This window comes from Sarcophilus harrisii, chromosome 2, assembly GCF_902635505.1.
Source record: "Sarcophilus harrisii chromosome 2, mSarHar1.11, whole genome shotgun sequence".
In the NCBI taxonomy this organism is placed as follows: Eukaryota; Metazoa; Chordata; class Mammalia; order Dasyuromorphia; family Dasyuridae; genus Sarcophilus; species Sarcophilus harrisii.
The window spans coordinates 271,487,461-271,506,501 of record NC_045427.1 but is presented as its reverse complement, the minus strand read 5'-3'; the positions used below and the strand labels follow the sequence as shown (position 1 = coordinate 271,506,501).

Genomic DNA, 19,041 nt, shown 5'->3' with positions numbered 1-19,041 from the left:
GGGCCTACAAGTACTAAATCATAACTATATTACCATACTGTTTAGTACTGTTTAAAAATATAGAAAAGTTAATTATCAGGGCAGATTAAGAATAAAGGATCCAAAAGTAAAGAACATATGCTCATATATTATTCAGTAAACCCAAGGACCCTATCTACTATGGCAAAAACTCACTTTTGATGAAAAAAAAAACGGACAATTGGAAAACAATTTCGCAGAAATTAGGTTTAGATTAGTTTTATTACCTCATATTACTAGAAAACTCACATTGTTATACGATCATTTCTTTAATAAGAAAAAATTAAAGAATTTTGTTTTATTGTCTTAGCCTCAGAAATATTTTATATTTAGATATATTTCTTTTTAATTTGATCATTTATAGGTAAGGTTTAAGATTAAAGGCTTTAAACAAGGATACTGTAGCATTTTTAAAACTATCTGTGTGTCTATATATGTATATGTACATATCTACACACATATGTAAATAAAATCACCCTAAAAGATAAACATTTTTCAAAAACAAAAAAACTGGAGTTGCATAGAGATAAGTCTATGTATATTTGTAGTGACCATAATGCAAAAGAAAAAGAAATAAAAAAGAATGTCAAATGAAATTTTTTACAAAATACACAGAAGGCAAAAGCAATTTCAGAAGTGGAACATCAGTAAGTGGGTTTTGATTCTCTTTTTTTATTATACGTTTGTAAAGGCATACACAGTAATTCATAATTTGATATGTAATCATGTAATCCTCTTTTTCTGTTCTTAGAATATTGAAATGGGTCTTCTTTAATTTTGAGGTTAAAACATTTCTCAAAAAAAAAGTGTATATTTAGTATCTTATTTAAATTAAAAAATTTCATTTTGAGAGGTAAAAGCTGAGGTGCTGGAAATGCTGATATTTAAGGCTAGATTGTTTTTTAATTAAAGACTGATAGTTCTCATATTTAGAGATGGAAAGTAGCTTTTAGTAAACATTAAACTGCTGTTTGTGCTATTTTACTGTTCTGAATTCCACTGGAAGAAAAGCCCAAGTGTAATGTTGATTGTGATGCATTATTTTATTGGAAACATGAGGAATAATTTCCAGATTCCTTTACTCCTTTAGCTCTCTCCCAGAACTTCTTGAAAAGAAGAGGCTCATTGATCTTCACACAAACGTTGCCACTGCTGTTTTAGAACATATTAAGGTAAGTCTTTCTTGTTCTATAAGTCTGCATTATATGCATACACATTACTCCAATAATGATAAACTGCAGAACTCTACCAGCGATATAATTTTAAGGCCTCCTTTCCTACAGTAGAATCTAAGATATTCATTTTATGAGTGTTGTTTCTTGACTTTGAGTTCTTCAGTTGCAAAGGAATCAGACCACACAGTCTCTGGTTTGGCCATACCAAATATTGATTGATCATTAAGCTGATGTTTTGGGAACAATAAACAAATAGTACAATTAAAAACTTAATTGAAGTGATTAAAATACTCTAAAAGAATTTAGCAATTTTCATAAATAATCACAACCGATTATTTAACAATGTTGATGAAGACCTAAACCAAGTCTTGCACTTCAGCTATAGTGAGAGATAAAATAACACTTTTTGCATTTTAAAAAGGATTAATATATTTTTGCCCCACGATTTGGACTTGTAGTGATGTTTTATGTAATAAACAGTTCTCCCAGTGATTTTTATGCTAATGATATTTATCTAATTGTATAGATATTTATGTATATATTGACTTTAACATATTTTTACCAAAAAATGAAAAACGTACTATTAAAAGCATATTATTTTGATTAGACTGAGTTCAACCAAAACATTTGAAAAACAGTTAGCTAGTATTACTGAAAAGTTACCAACCAATCTCAGCAATTAATTATGCCTTGTTGGAGCTTCATTTTCATGGAGATTATTTTTAATGCTATAGTTTACAGTCCATTCAGCCATACCTTCTAATTCTCTTTGATTCTTGTCTATGTCTTCCCATAAGTCCTCGATGGGGTTGATTCAGCATATCAAGGCCCTTCCTTGAGGAGATAACAATAAAATATTCTGGTTTTCTATCAGTTATACCTAGCATAACTGCCCATCTTTTTTTTTCCTTTTTTCTTTTGAATAACTGATGGTAATCTTTATGCTACAACTTTTGTGCAAAACTTTGTTGATAGTATGTCTCAATCTATTGGGAGGCTCTTGAGTTCCTGGTACTTGATACAATCAATATGGTGTCATCCAAAAACAGGTATGTTTGGAGAATGACCTACTGAATTAGATAGAATTGTGCAAATTTTATTTTTTTTAAATTTTCAATAGTATTTTATTTTTCCAAATACATGTAAAGATAGTTTTCAACATTCATATTTGTAGGACTTTGTGTTCCAAGTTTTTCTCCCTCCTTCCCTTACCTCTCCCTTGCCCAAGACTGCAGACAATCTGGTAGAGGTTAAATATGTGTAATTCCTTGAAATATATTTCCATATTAGTCATGTTGTACAAGGAAAATCAGACTAAAAAAGAAAAAAATACAAGGGGAAAATAAACAAATTGATATTTAATCTCCATAGTTCTCTCCAGATTTGGATGGCATTTTCCATTCCAAGTATATTGGAATTGCTTTGAGTTGTTGAAGAGAGCCACATCTGTCACAATTGATCATCACATAATCTTCTTGTTGATGTGAACAATATTCTCTTGGTTCTACTTACTTCACTTATCACTTCATGAAAGTCTTTCCATGCTTTTCTGAAATCAGCCTGTTCATCATTTCTTATAGAAAAATAATATTCCATAACATCTATATACCATTACTTATTCAGCCATTCTCCAACTGATGGGCATCCACTCAGTTTCCAGTTTCTTGCCACTACAAAAAGGGCTACTACAAACATTTTTGCACATGTGGGTCCCTTTCCCTCCTTTATGATCTCTTTGGGATACAGGCCCAGTAAAGGTACTACTGGATTAAAGGGTATGCCATTTTATTACCCTTTGGGCATATTTCTAAGATATCCTCCACAGTGGCTGTATCAGTCTACAACTCGCCAACAATGCAGTAGTGTCCCAGTTTTCCCACATCTTTACTTTTATCTTTACCTTTCATCTTAGCCAATCTGAGGGGTACCTCAGAAGTTGTACTTCAGCAGTACCTCAGAGTTGTCTTAATTTGCATTTCTCTTATCAGTAATGATTTAGAGCATTTTTTCATATGACTAGATTTTTCACCTAAGAATTGGTCATATCCTTTGACTATCAATTGGTGAATGACATGCATTCTTATACATTTAAATCAGTTCTTTATATACTTTAGAAATGAGGCCTTTATGAGAAACACTGACTTTAAAAATTATTTCCAGCTTTCTGCTTCTTTTCTAATCTTAGTTATATTGGTTTTGCTTTTGCAAAACCTTTTTAATTTAATGTAATAAAAATTATCCATTTTGATTTCATAATGTTCTCTAATTCTTCTTTGGTCATAAATTCCTCCCTTCTCTAAAGATCTGACAGGTAGACTATTCCTTGCTTTTCTAATTTGCTAATAGTATCATCTTTTATGTCTAAATCATCAACCCATTTCGACCTTATCTTGATACAGAAACTCCATATAACCTTCTGAAATGAACTACTGTTTCGAGTAGGAGCTTCCATCGGGACCCTTCAAGAGATTTCAGAGGATCCATAAATTTAAAAAAAAAAAAATCTTGATAATTTATTTCAAAATAATTGGTTTCCTTTGTAGACTTTTGTACTTGATTTTAAGCATTTTAAAAGATTATTTTGAAAAGCAGTACATAGATTTTACCAGATAACCAAAAGTATCCATGATATAAACCTGGTCTAGACTTAACTCCCCAATCATGTGACTGTGACATTGATTTCCTTCTCTATTACTGATTCTCAGATTTTGTATATTATTATGCATGAATACTGTTGATTTGGGAGGGGTTATTTTAAAGTCTGTAATGTTTATTAGTATCTTTGCTAGTTTTCTAGAAACCATCATATCACCAAATAGGAATAATTTTTTAATGGACTTAAACTTTTTAACATTTTGACCCAGAAATTAGTAGTCTAATATCCCAAGGAGGCCATTAATGCCAAGAAATTTCCCATGTACATCAAAATATTTATAACAAAACTTTTTGTGATAGCAAGGAATTGGAAACAAATATCTGCCCTTTGAGGAATAACTAAAGAATTTGTGGTACATAAATATAATGAAATACTACTGTGCTATAAGAATTGACAGGTAGATCTTTTTGCACTTGTGTTATTTATAACATGAATTGATGCAAAGCAAAGTAATAAGCAGGGTCAAAAAAAAAAGAAGAAGAAGAACCAGTGCGTAACAACTATAGTAATGTAAACAGATCAAAAATCATCATTCCAAAATTAAAAAGAATTAACATGTTTCTAAAAATATGGTTGTCTTCTCCTTTTTTTTTCTGGATAGCCAGATAGGCACATACACAAATGACTAGGCTGTATGAAATGATAGAATATATAATTTTTTTAAAGACAGTAGAATATGAACCCAATTATGTATAAGATATGTAATTATAGATAAAATGGGGTAAAGGAGCTTGTTATAGAACATTGATGTATACATATAAGAGGATATGGAATTCAGCTGTTGCTTCAGACATGATACAGAATAGATAAAATACAAAAAAAAAGAACAACCGTGCTATCCATCGTTACAGACAAATGTTTTAAGATTAAAGTTCTTGTGGATAAAGTGAGGTAACGTAGTAGAATTCTCAGGTTTGGTAGTTCTTAAGGAATAAGGACCTGGGTCATGTGAGTTTTAAAAACAAAGTTTCTGAATAAAGTATATAAAAAAAAGAGAACTAAGGGAGAGAGGTTTTCTTTTTGTATTGCATAAACTCTTTATTTCAGAAGACCTTTGATTTTCTTGGATCAAACAAGATATTTGTACAACACTTTTTAAAACTTAAAAAGAGCTATATAAATGATAGATAATGTTGTTATAATAATTATTAACATGGGTCAGCCCTCCATTAGTGCTTATCACAACATCTTTATGTCTGAGATAAATCTTTGTGAGTTGCTGTGGCCACGTAGTTTATCACTGTTAACAAATTGATGAAGAACTTTTGCAAAGTTAGGCTTTTCTTCAGATGACAAGCAAATGAGCCATCACTGTGTACCTAGCTTTTCCATACATACATAGATACACACACACACTCTCTCTCTCTCTCTCTCTCTTTCTCTCTTTCTCTCTCTCTCTCTCTCCCCTTCTCTTTCTCTGTCACAAAAAATCATCAATAAGTTTTTAATAAAGGTCATAGGCTCATAAATGTAGAGCTGAAAGGATATCAGAGAACATCTAGACCAACCTCTGCATTTTACAGATGAGGAAACTCAAGGTAGGTTAAATGACTTGACATTTAGTGAATACTTTGTTTAATTCTCTTTTTTGTGTACTCTACTCTTCCACTTTTTAAAAATCTTCATTTCTCCCACCCTCAAAAGCAGCACCTCTAGGTTCTGAAATTTTTTTAACCTGATACTATTCAGGAAATCAGGTCAATTGAAGCCAGCAAATCAGTGGTTGAATTCTATATTAAATTATTTTCTTAATATAAAAATGAGTTTTTAAAAAGCTTGACAATTATTTCATTGTCAGTCTGAAATTTTAAATATAAGAATTCAGAACCAAAGTAAACTCATGTGTGAAGTTAGATTCAACTTAGGAAGAAGACATTCCATAAAATGTGATTACTTGTAGTTTAATTTATTCATTAAGTGAATTCTTTAATTTATTCTCACTTTTATCTTTTAAAAGAGTTTTGTTAGTATTTTTGTTTTTTTGTATTAGTCATATCCTGTATATCCCTCAGCCACTGAATCTTATCTGCATTGTAACAAACAAAGCCAGCTAACAAAACCGCATCTGATAATGTATGCAACATTCCATAGGCAACTTAATTTTATATTAATACAAACATTCCTTTCATTGTTCTATGAATGGTAGTTCTAGTTTTAGATGCTCTGTAGGCGGGAATTAATGAAGGATCTCTGTTATTGTAGGAAACCATCACTAAGAAGACTCTTTCAGAACATACCCCATTATGACTTAACATTTAGGATTTGTCTGAAGTACTCATTGAATTGTCTAGGTTGTAAAACCTGTAGTTTTCATAGACCAAAATTGTATGTCCTCCTAAATATTGAGCAGCTCAGTGGCACAGTACATATAGCACCAGGCCCAAAGTCAGAGAGACCTGATGTCAGACATTCATATCTGGCCTCAGACACTTATGAGCTAGGGGACCCTGAACAAGTCATTTAACCCTGTTTTGTCTCACTTCCTCATCTGTAAAATGAGCTAGAGAAGGATGTAGCAAACCACTCTAGTATCTCTATCAAAAAAAACCCAAAAGAGATTGTGAAGAGTTGAGACATGACTGAAACAGTGAACAACAACAAAAATTTTCTGACTTTTAAGAATAACATTTTATTTACTTTGCCAAACTATCTTAATTAAATTTTCAGCATTAGTAGATGGGGAAACTGAGGCACAGAATTACTCAGTCACAGAAATACATTTAAAGAATTGTAGAATCAAAGGGAATGTCAGCTAATCTAACCTTTCCTCCAATTCATGAATCTAGTCCAATAAGATCTAACTTCCTTTTGGAGCTCTCTATTGTGACAGAGATTTTAGTACTCACTGAAATCTTAAAGTTTTTTTTTTTTTTGTTTTGTTTTTAGTTTTTTTTTTGCCACTAGAAAATTTCCCCCAAAATCCTTAATTGAGCCAAAACAATTAAGATTTCTATAAAGTGGCCTTTTCAAAACATAGCATAATCCTCCTTCTGTATAATTCTCGGATATTTGAAGATATCTATCATTTGCTGCCTAAAACTAATCCTCGCTCTCCAAAGTGTCTTCTAGATATATTCTAGTGTGCTAGTGGTCATTCTAAAAGGTGTGACATAGAACTGGATGTAGAGGTTATCTGACTAGATAGAAGGACTTGGACTCGCTTCTCTCATTCTGTTAATTTATCCTTAGATCAAATTAGCTTTTTTTCAACTGTCAATCAAATTATTGACTCACTCACTGAGTGTTTTTTTTTTTTAACATGAACTACCTACCTTATCTTTTACTTGTACAGTTGATTTTGTGAATCCAAATGTAGGGCTTTGCATTTATTATCTCTGTTAAGTTTATTTTGGGGGAATGACTTCAACTCATTCTTCCAATCTCTTGAATTATTTTTGAATCCTGATTCTGTTATATAATATGTCAGCTATCCTCATCTTTGCATTACCCAAAATATATTAAGTATGCCATATATACCTTCATCTAAGTCATTGATGAACAGTATCTAACAGGATAGAGATAATAGCAGATCTTTATTTAACTTGATTGCAAGTCTCCCTTCCAGGTTAGCATTGATCCAGGGACCAACATATAGGCTGTGGTCAGACCCGTCTGTTGCAGAGCTACTATTATTGCATAGAGATCATCCCATCTTGTCCAAAAGAATATCATGAGATTCTCATATACCTTTGATCTAAGTATATAGTAATTGTTAGTCTTTTATTTGCAAAAAGAATCAATGAGATCATGAGGGTGATGTCTTGACTTGCACCTAAATTGGATTTAAATGAGGCAGAATTGCACAAAATAGCCTCACTATCTCATTCAGAGTCATCAGAGTCCAATGGCAAGACAAAAGTCAGAATGAGTTGTGATGGCCCACAATGCACATGATCTTGGCATCTTCGTTTTCGTTGTCTGACCAAGCTCTTAAGTGCTCCACAGTACCTGCTCCAGCCCCCTTTATGGCCATTGGAACAAATCTCTGCTTCTTCCATTGGGGGAAGTCTTCACATGCGTGGGTAGACATCTCCCTAACTCATTGATATGTTTGATATCTCTTGGTACCCTTAAGCTTGGTTTAGTTTATCTGCCAAAATAATTTACTAAATTGTGATTGCTGTATATGCCATAGCTTCTTGAAATCACAGATAACCTTCCCTACAAGAAATATTAATTTGGGAAGAATATATGCAGGTTTATAGTGAACACAATTTCATCAAATGTTTGCAAGTTGTCATTTTGATAATTCATTACAGAATTTTAATAGGAATTAATGTCAGTCAAAATCCAGATGCCTTCTTTTTTGTGTGAAGATTGGATATTTATCTTCAGTACTTCTTCCTTTTGCTATGATTCTTTAAGGACTACATTCAACAAGAAGTTCAATAATTTCTTTTGCAACTTTGTTGCCTACCCTGAGTTATAAACTTTAAGATTAGAGTTAGGTGACTTGGATTCATTCAAGAGAATTTATTGCTTTTGCCATTTCTTCCCAGATTTCTGGACTTTTTTCTATATGGTAGCCCAAAACTTGTTATTGTGCTGTATTAAGAGGCATAACTTCCAAGAGTAAGGAATTAATAATTCCCATTGCTATCTGCCTTTGTTTTACTACAACTGGAACATTGGGTTCAGTTTTGAATGCCGTGATTTAGAGAACTAAGATATTCAAAAGAGGGCAACTAGGATGAGTAAAGATCTTGAGTCCAGACTATCTGAGAAAAAGGCAAAAAGGGACAGGAACACAAAACAACATGATAATTATCTTTAAGAATCTGAAAGGGTGATTGAGGGGTTCGAATTATTATGTTAATAACAGCATCAGTGTGTAATAATCATATGTGTTGGATAAAAACATAAAATGTAAAATTAGGAACTAGGGGAGGAAACTGCAGAGAATTGATACAAAGGAAATTCGCACATTTACAAAGGAGAAAATTGCAAATTTGGGGGGAAACTTGCTCTAAGTATCAAACCTTTTCAAAAGTAGAATGTGCTGACATAGGAAAGTAGCAGATTCTTTCTCTGTTTGTTTTTAATTTATTTCTGAGCATAAGACCAAACAATAAGCAATTCCACATGTAGAAAACAAGGATTATGAAACCATCTCTAGTATATATATTTATAGCTTGCTTTTATTTTTAAGTATATAATAAAGTTAGCATATATCTTTAAAAACTGTTCTGCTTATCTATGATTCTTTCTGGGTTATTTTAATAGTGCATTTTTTAAAAATCAGTGACTCCTCCTTTAAAAAAAAAAAGTCTGATCTCAGGTCCCTCCAAACTCTACTACCGTTAGAAGAAAAACTAAATCCTAATAACAATTATTTTTAAACAAAACAAATTAATTGATTTGCATTCATTGGTGGTCTTTACAAAAACTAGATAATCATTTATCAAGTAATTTTGTAACAGTAAAGAATTTGGGATTCTTTTTTTTTTTTTTTTTCAGATATTGATTGAATTAGATGGCTGCTAAAATTCCTCTCACACTGCAAAATTTTGTGAGACTATTTTTCTTCTGCTCTTCCCCTGCTAAATTTCATTCTTTTTCAGAGAAAAAACAGATATAAAATAGAAGTTGAGTAGTTTCTCTTCTCTATCTTCCTTTATTTTCTTCCTAGGTGTGTCAGGCAGAGACCCCTATTCCTTCCTTAATGATTCTTTCATTATCTTTCCCTTTCCTAATAGTTTAAATTTTTTTTAAAGCCATATATATCAATCTTCTTCTGTCCTTTTTGTAATTCTTTAATATTTAAAATCTTATCTATTTACATTTCAGAAAGTTGGAAAAGTACTGGAGAAGAAAATTTTCTAAGCTCAGTGATTCTTAATTATAGACCCCCAAAGATCCTAATGTGGTCATTTATGGATAAACAGTAAATTATGCTCGTGCATTATTAGCTTTTACTTGAGATTAATGGAAAACAATATATGAAGGTCTCTTTGTTTTGTTTTGTTTCGTAAAAATGAAATTAGCCTGGAAAGCATCACCCTTACGTTAATTACTCCAAATCTTTTTTTTCCCCCCAGTCTAGATTCCGCTCCCAATGTTGGCATTTCCAGTTACTTTTAGAAAACTCTACCTGGAAGTGTCAGCACCTTAAGAGTCAACGTAACTAAAACTGACCCATTTTACTTTCTTCCAAAATAAATTCTCTCTCTTGATTTCTTTGTTTCTGGATACTTGAATTACAAATACTAGATGCGAAATGATATAAAAAATATAGTGCTAGACTTAGAGTGCTCATTTACCAGATTTTTCTTGAAGCCTTTCTTGCTCTCTCAATTAGAAATGAACTTTTCTTTATTTAAAAAAAATTTCTTTTGTAAAGTAATAATCAACAAACATAAGCACTTCATTGTATAAAAACAAATAATGACTTAAAACATGTCTCTTTTCTTTTGACAAATAGATAACATGCTAGAAAAGCATAAGATATTCATTCTTAGATATGTTTTGGTTCATTTGATTTGCTGATTTGCCTTTTTTTTTTTTTTTTTTTTTGGTCCTGATGTAGCATATTATAGCTTTCTTTGATTCTTACCAATATGCTATCAGTTATTGTAAATTCCTTAAGCCTAAAAAACAGATTTAAAAAAAAAGTCTCCTCAATACATTTTGTACTCCACCATCACACAAGGCAATTAAACATGTATTAAATACTTATTTTGTATATGTATATAGCTTACCTTGCCATGTGCTGAAGAAGATAAAATAAGATGTAGCTTATGGCCTTAGGAATTCCATAGAATAATAGAAAGCCTAAGAATATATATACGAAATAGAAATCAAATACATAAAAGAATTGTTTGCAACTGGATGAGCCCAAATATAAGATTTGAACAGGTAGACGATAGGGAACTGGATAGCCCAAATTTAGGGAATGGTATGTAAAAATGTGGAAATGGGAAAACATCAACCATCTTTGAGGATAAAATTAGACCAGTTTTGCTGAATCCCAGGAGTATATGAAGAGAGGTAGTGTCAATTATGGCTACATAAAAGGTTCAAGTCCAATTACAGAGTATCTATATAGTGCCAAGATAAGAGAGGTTTTCCTGAAACATTAAGGATTTCATTGTGCAGAACACATTTAAACAGTAGGTAACCATTAGGGATTTTGAGTTATAGGGTGATAGAATCATACATAACACTATAAGATTATTCTGGCCAGTTCTTCTGTATGTCTTGTATGTTTATCTTAAAACCTATCAAAAGCATTCTGTCTGATGGTATGTATTGTATGGTCAGAATTTTCAGTGAAGAAATGAGCGGTTTTTAAAAATGAACAAAGAATTTTGTGGACCAGGTAGACCATGTCTACTATGCTTTTCTAATATAATTTAATTTTTTATGCTCATTTTGGAACAGACTCGAAAGCTAGATGTGTATTTTGAATACGAAGAAAAAATAATGAGCAAGACCACCTTGGACAAATCTCTTCTGGACATGATTTCTGACCCTGATGGTAAGTACCACAAAATCTGAGACTGCTATTATTAGCTCAAAAATGGATGAGACTATCATCTAAAACTTGAAAATATTCTAAATAGAAGTTCTGTTTCTTCAGGGCCAATCACATCGTTAAGTTGATTAGATAAGACATTTGCTGTTGTAAAACTGTTCTAAAGATGTTTCAGGAGCTTTGGAGCTGAACATGGCTTTCATTTTTGATTTATTTAAATCTTTTGTTTTTGTTGTAAGTTGAACATAATGGACTACATTAAATTTTTTTTCCTTCATACATAAGATCTCATTCTTTTTCAATTAATTTCAGAAAGTTTAATGATGAGTCTGAATAAGTGAAATATCTTTGTGAATTTGTGGAGTGAAATCATTTGATTGGACTTTTTATCTGTTTGGTACCATACATTGTCTCATCAGTGGGTGGAAGAAGCTCACCAATATGCAATGGCCATTCTTGATTGACTAAAGTATTTTCTTACTTTTTTTTTTCTGGTTATGTATGTAGATTCATTTTTGTTTTGTGTTTCTTTTTTTTAAAACACATTTCCTTATGAATTATATTGGGAGAGAAAAAAATCAAAACAAAAGGGAAAAACCATGAAAGAAAAAAAAAAGAAGAAAAAAGAAATGAGGATGGCATATGTTATTTTATTCATTGTCCATAATCTCTCCAGTCTCTTTGAGTGAGTAGAGTGTTTTCAAAAAAATCCACAGACCAAATCCTTGGTGCTCAGATGCTGGGTGGCACTGAAATGGTCTGTAATATCCTGGAAATATGAGATGCTATTTTTAGGGACCACCATGAAAAAAAGAGAAAAATTGAACTTGTTTCTCATAAGCATTGCCAAGGCTTAGAGTTATCAGGCTGGACTACATGAAAGAGTCCCCAAGAACTAGTAATTGAAATGTGAGAGCTGTGCAGTTATATGTAAATTTGTGGGCTTGAGTAATATATTTGTCTCTCATTTTATCTTTGTTGTTATTTGTTTTATTATTTTGTAATTTCAGTGCCTAATTTCACTGTGATTTGATAACAAGCAAGAGAAATTAAGGAGTTGATGAAAAGAGATATTGTTTGCTTTTGGAGAATGTAAGAGTCTGTAGTATCAGGATAAGATTTTTTAAATTTTTTATTGAAGTTTTTTATTTTCAAAATATGCAAGGATAATTTTTTCAATATTGACCCTTGAAAAACCTTGTGTTCCAGTTTTTACTCCCCTTTCTCCCACCTCCTCCTCCAGATGGCATGTAATCCAACATATGTTAAACATTGTAAGAATGTATTAAACCAAAATAAGCATACATATTTATACAATTATCTTACTGCACAAGAAAAATCAGATTTAAAAAATGAGAAAGAAAAGAAAATTCAAGCAAACCACAACAAAAAGAATGAAATGCTATGTTGTGATCCACACTCAGTCCCCACAGTTTTCTCTTTGGATGTAAATGGCTCTCATCCTCACAAGGTCTTTGGAACTGGCCTGAATCATCTCATTGTTGAAAAGAGCCACATCCCAGCCCTTTTTGTAATGGTAAGAAATTGAAACTGAATGGATACTCATCAATTGGAGAGTGGCTGAATAAATTATGGTATATACATGTTATGGAACATTATTGTTCTATAAGAAACAACCAACAAGATGATTTCAGAGAAGCCTGGAGAGACTTACATGAACTGATGCTAAGTAAAATGAGCAGAACCAGGATTTATCATAACCAAGACTATCATAATCCTAAATATTTTGTGGTTGGGCATTTTTTTTCTTACAAAATATGGTAATATAATCTAATATTTTCTCCTCGAAATAAACCTTTACTTTGTATAACAAGGTATTATAGTGACAAATTTAGAGATAATGAAGACATCTAATCAAAAGAAATTTTGAGACACCTAGACATGAAGTGACTACCCAAGGTCACTTTGGTAGTACAGAGCAGAGCCAGGTTTCTTGCCCTAGTTCTTAGAATCTGAATCCCAAACCTCTTTTGTACTAGAGTACTCACCTTTGTGAGATAAAAGTTAACCCCTATAACCTTTAATGTTACACTCACAGAGGCTTTTGGTGTGCTCTGTTGGAAGAAACCATCATCATCCCAGTAAGAATTAGCCCTTACAGTCAAAAGTGTGGCAGTCAAAAAATTTATTGCCATTCTATAACGTAGCTTAGATGATTATATAATATCCCCCAAATCACCTCAGGAGACAATAAGGGAATATACATACAGATTAGTACTTTAGTGAATGAATCCCAACTGTTATACATCTGAGTCTTTTGGCCCCTCGGCCCTACATTTCCCACTACTATAGTAACTTTACTCTTACATTCATCTTCTGGATTTTTATTTAGTAAAAGCTTGAAACTTAATCTTAGTTAATAAGAAAGTTTTATTAATCACTGACACTAAATACGTTTAGAGAGTACAAAGGTTTTTCCAGATTTAATATTCCACATATAATGTACGTGAAGAAAAGAATGTACAGGACTAACAAGTATCCTAGGATATCTTGTTTTTCTTGAATGGTTTTCATTTTTCTTTTTAGTTTTCCTCAGTGTCTCTCATTTGATTTTAAAATTCTTTTTTGAGTTCTTCTATAAATTTCCTCTGAGCAGGGAGCCATTTTCACATTATTCTTTGGAATAGAAACTTATCTTTACTAAAGTGTCCTCCTCTGACGATGAACTCTGGTCTTCCCTGTCACCACAATATATTTCAGTGGTGGGTTTCTTTCTTTGCCAGTTCACTTTTTTTAATAAGAGGTTTTAGTGTAAGCACCTCTAATTGTGGAGTAGGGTAATAGTGTCTCTAATTTTCCTTCAGCTCTCCCCTCCGTCCAGAAACCCCAAACCAAGAGCTCCCCAATCCTGCAAGTGCCTGCAGCCAGCAACATTCCTGCCTTACTGGCTGTGTACTCACTAGGTGCTGATTCCTTCTCACCCAGAGCAGCATCTCAGCAGCGTAGCTGGGCCCAGCATTCCCAATCACCCAAGGTGTTCACTTAGTCTTCCAAGACTCAAACCTCTATAGTCTGGGAAGTATAAGTCTCTGTGGTTCCTGACGAGGCTCCAATCACACTTAGCTAGCCCAAGGTATCCCCACTTGGTGTTTCTGCAGAGCTGACCCAGAGGTGTTTGCACTTCTGACAAGTTAATTCTCAGTCTAGGGTCTTTCTTCAAATCTGGATTATATCAGGAGGACCCCTGCTCTGTCTCAAGTCTTCTTGATTTTTAACTAGTCTATGTCCATCCTGTAATGGGGAAATCTGGAGAGCTTGGAATTTATCAGTCTACTCAACTATCTTCCCAGAATCCTCCCCCAATTTTTGTGTTTTTAAAATGACAGTTTTAAATTTAAAATATTGTTTCTCAAATACAGCATTCCATCTCTGTACTTTGATTTTGAGTGACTTCTCTCATGCCTGGAATTCTCTCTCTCCTCTTCTCCATTTCCTGGCTTCCCTTCGGTCTCAGCTAAAATCCCATCTTGATTGAAAATACAAAATAGGAAATTTACTTTACGATAGGAGCCAAAAACAAGAATATAAAAAATAACAATACTAAGTTACTAATTGTTTTAGAAAATTTTGAGGAAAAGTAGAGTAGATAATTAGAAGTTTCAAGAAAACAAATTTCAAAGGGAAACAGTATTTTCAGTGTTTTCTTTTGTGTTATTCCTTTTATTCCCCAAATTCCACTAAAAATGTTCTGTTTCAAAGATTACTAGTAACTTTTTTGCTGCCAAATCAGAAGGAAACTTCTCTTTTCTCATTCTCTTGATTTCTTAGCAAAATGTTAACTATTGGCACTGTTTCCTCCTAGATAGGTTCTCTTTCATTGGCTCGGAGACACTGTACTTTCCAGGGTTCCTCCATAGTTTGTTAAATTTTCTTTCATTCCCTCTCAACCACTTGCCTTAAGGTCACCCAAAGCTTTATCCTGTTTTCTTGAGAATTTATTCAGTTTCTGGAAAATGAATGGATGCCCATCAATTGGAGAATGGTTGGGTAAATTGTGGTATATGAATGTTATAGAATATTATTGTTCTGTAAGAAATGACCAGCAGGATGAATACAGAGAGGCTTGGAGAGACTTACATGAACTGATGCTGAGTGAAATGAGCAGAACCAGGAATTTCATTATATACTTCAACAATGATACTGTATGAAGATGTATTCTGATGGAAGTGGATTTCTTTGACAAAGAGACCTAACTCCGTTTCAATTGATCAATGATAGACAGAAGCAGCTACACCCAAAGAAAGAACACTGGGAAATGAATGTAAACTGTTTGCATTTTTGTTTTTCTTCCTGGGTTATTTTTACCTTCTGAATCCAATTCTCCCTGTGCAACAAGAGAACTGTTCGGTTCTGCTCACATATATTGTATCTAGAATATACTGCGACATATTTAACATATAAAGGACTGCTTGCCATCTAGGGGAGGGGGTGGAGAGAGAGAAGGGAAAGATCGGAACAGAAGTGAGTGCAAGGGATAATGTTGTTAAAAAATTACCCTGGCATGGGTTCTGTAATAAAAAGTTATTATAATAAAAAAATAAAATAATTTTTTAAAAAAGAGAATTCATTCAGTTTCTCAGCTATAACTATTATTTCTATGTAGAAATTTCCTAAATGTAAATTTTCAGGACGTTTTTACTCTGAAGCTTCAGACCTACATTTCCAGTTAGTTACAGAACACTTATATAGCCTGAATATCCTCCATTACTTCATATGCAACATTCCAAATTATATTTATTGTCTCTGCACCTTTCTTCCTAGCTAAACTTCTTTCCTTTTTCATTTGTTTTCTGTCAGTGGTACCATTGTTTAAAATCTTGATGTTACCTTAGGAGTTAAATTTCCTCTTGCTCATTTTCCCAAATATGCTCACTTATTATTTCTTCTACCACTATATCTCCTAAATCTGCTTTCTAGATAATTTCCAGTGGTACTATCTTACTATGAGCCATCATCACCTGCCTTAACTATTTAAATATGTTTTATAGTGCCTTTCCTAATATAATTGAATCTATGTAAAATAAGTCACCACAGTTTGGAGCCCCCCCCCCCCCCAAAAAAAAAAAAAAAAAAGAATAGAAGCAATCACTTGGATCTTTCTTCCCAAGTGAAGAGAGTTGGTACCCTGACCACAGTTCAGAATATCATTTCATTTGCAAAATTTTCTGAGGAACTCTGATGGCCATTGTCTGCAGAGAATTAACAACTACGGAAAACAGAGAAATGATTAACACCTAGAAACAAACTATTCTCAAAAAATTGCAGACTATTAACAACTATATAAAAGATTGGTGCTAATAAAAAGAAGCAGAATTATGGAATGAGAGAAATACTTTATTTGAACTCTTAAGTTCACATCTTGCCTCTCTGTGTATTTATGTAACCTTGGACAAACTACTTCATCTTCTTGAGCTTCCATTTCCTCATTGTAAAATAAGTAGGTTAAATTAAATGGCTTTTTTGGTATGATTATAATTTTATTTTGTGTTCCAAATTCTCTCGGAAGGCAAAAAAAGGTGAAAAAAAAATTTATAAAATATGAATAGTCATATAAAATCAATTATTGCATTCATTATGGGGGAAGAGAGAAAGATAATATGCTTCAAAGTATACCAACCACTATCCTTATTGCATGTTTCAACTTTCGTCTTTTGGGATGGTGATTGGTTGTTGTTGATAAAAGTCAGCCTTTGACAGTTGATTATTTTTACAATATTGCTATTATTGGATAAATTGTTCTCTTAGTTCTCTTCTTTCACTTTGAATCAGTTCATACAAGTCATCCTAGGTTTTTCTGAAATTATCCCCTTCCTTCTAACAGCACAACAGTATTGTCACATTCATATATCATGACTTGTTTAGCCATTTCCCAAGTTATAGTATTCCTCTCGATTTTTTAATACTTTGCTACCAATATAAAGAATTGCTAAAAATATTTTTGTACATATAGGTCCTTGTTTTAATTCTCAGACCTCTTTGAGATTTAGATCTAAGAGTGTTATTACTGGAATGTCTTGTTTATAGAATAGCCAGAAAATGAGTAAGGTGTAAGAAGACTGGAAAAAGTTCAAACCTGGATTTTATGGAATTAAGAAGAGAGTGAGAAGGAGAAAGAAAGGGGCTTTTTGAAGGAGTTTAGTTCCAAAGGAGAGAAGAAATAATAGAATAGTTAGAGGGAATGGAAGGAGCAAGTGAAAAAATTTTGATGATCAAGTGAGGGGTTTTCAATGATAGAGCATGTTTATAGAGAAAAGGAAAGGAGCCAGTAAACAGGGAGAAATTGAAAATAAATGATAGAGTGGGAATGACAAAGAGGGCAGTCTTTTAGAGAAGACAAAATAGAATGGAATCTCTTGAACAAGGATAGTAGATGTTACCTGAAAAATTATCCAAATATGAACAATCTGGTGTTCAACTTCTGTCCTCCCAAAAAGGAAATAAATGGAATCATCCATTAAAGACCCTTTGGTTTTAAAAATCATATCAAAAGAATCTTTAAATTTTAAATTGACAGAAGGAAATTTTACACACCAAAAATTAAGTCCAGAATAAGTAATATATTGGAATTTACATTTATCAAATTTAATTGTTTATAATTTAATAGGAGGGAGAGGGAGAGGGAGAGAGAGAAAGAGAGAGAGAAAGAGGTACATATATATGTGATCAATAAAATTTTTCACTTATTTCTTTGCCACTAGAGAAGAAATAAAGCCTAATAAATTTTCAGAAAGAATTTTAGGAACATTAGTAAGAAGCTCTTACTAAACATTCTTCTGGTGCTGTCATACAAAATGTCATTGGCTGACTGTGGAAAAGAAGTTCAAGTTGTTCTTTAATTCATAAATAATAACTGGTCCCATATAAATGCAGAATAACAGTGGTCAGAGGTGCTGTCAACATTTAGCTCTATTTTCATAGGATAAAATTAGAAATAACAAAGTACATGCTGTCCAAATTTTGACTTTAATTATTATTCTCACCACTACAAAGACCACAAAAAATGGGCATAATGTGAATGTAGAGCATTAAATATCTTATTCAGACTGAAGTCCTGAAATAATTTTATTTTTCAATTGCCTGCTGGGCTTGTCAGGCCAAATGTTTCTTTGGTTTCCAAGTGGCTTTTGATCTTGTTATTGGACATGTTTATTTTTATAATTGTGATGAAATTAGGAACTGTAGTCCTAAGATGTTCTAACCAGCAGCCTGAAGAATACTGCCAATGAAACAGTAGGATATAGGCCCCAGCATCTTTTCTGACAGTGTTTTGAACTAAAAAGGGGGAAGGTTCATTTTGAGAAAAGTCTTATTATTTATTTCATCTCAGCTTGATTTTGGAAGCTATTATAAAGTTGTGTTGGAAGCTTGTTCATTGGACTAAAATCAAGAATGTATATTCCTTGTCCTTAAATCTTACAGAAATTGTTATTCCAAACATATTTTAGAAAGTGTCCACTGAGAAATAGACTGTTTCTACTATGCCTATTTATGGTCTCTTTCTACTATACTAATATTGTCATTCTTTTAACTTACGGAATAAAGGTCTCTTTTTTTAAAAAATGCATTTGAGCTTTGCATGTGTGTGTGTGAGTGTGTGTGTGTTCTGACATTTAATTTTAAGATCCACTGAGAGGTGCTTTATAAATGCAGTTCACTTTTCATTAAAATATTTTGTAGCCTTAAAGGTATCCTACTGT

General features: G+C 32.6%; 1 protein-coding gene across 2 annotated transcripts in view; it reads left to right on the top strand.

The window, feature by feature from the left end:
• SCFD1 (sec1 family domain containing 1) overlaps positions 1-19,041 on the top strand; it is a 113,237-nt gene that overhangs the window by 56,672 nt on the left and 37,524 nt on the right. For both annotated transcript variants that reach the window (XM_003756117.4, XM_012546904.3), the window contains 2 exons: positions 1,109-1,190; positions 11,230-11,326. In XM_003756117.4, coding sequence (XP_003756165.1) covers positions 1,109-1,190; positions 11,230-11,326 — 179 coding nt within the window. The remainder of the gene's footprint in view (positions 1-1,108; positions 1,191-11,229; positions 11,327-19,041) is intronic.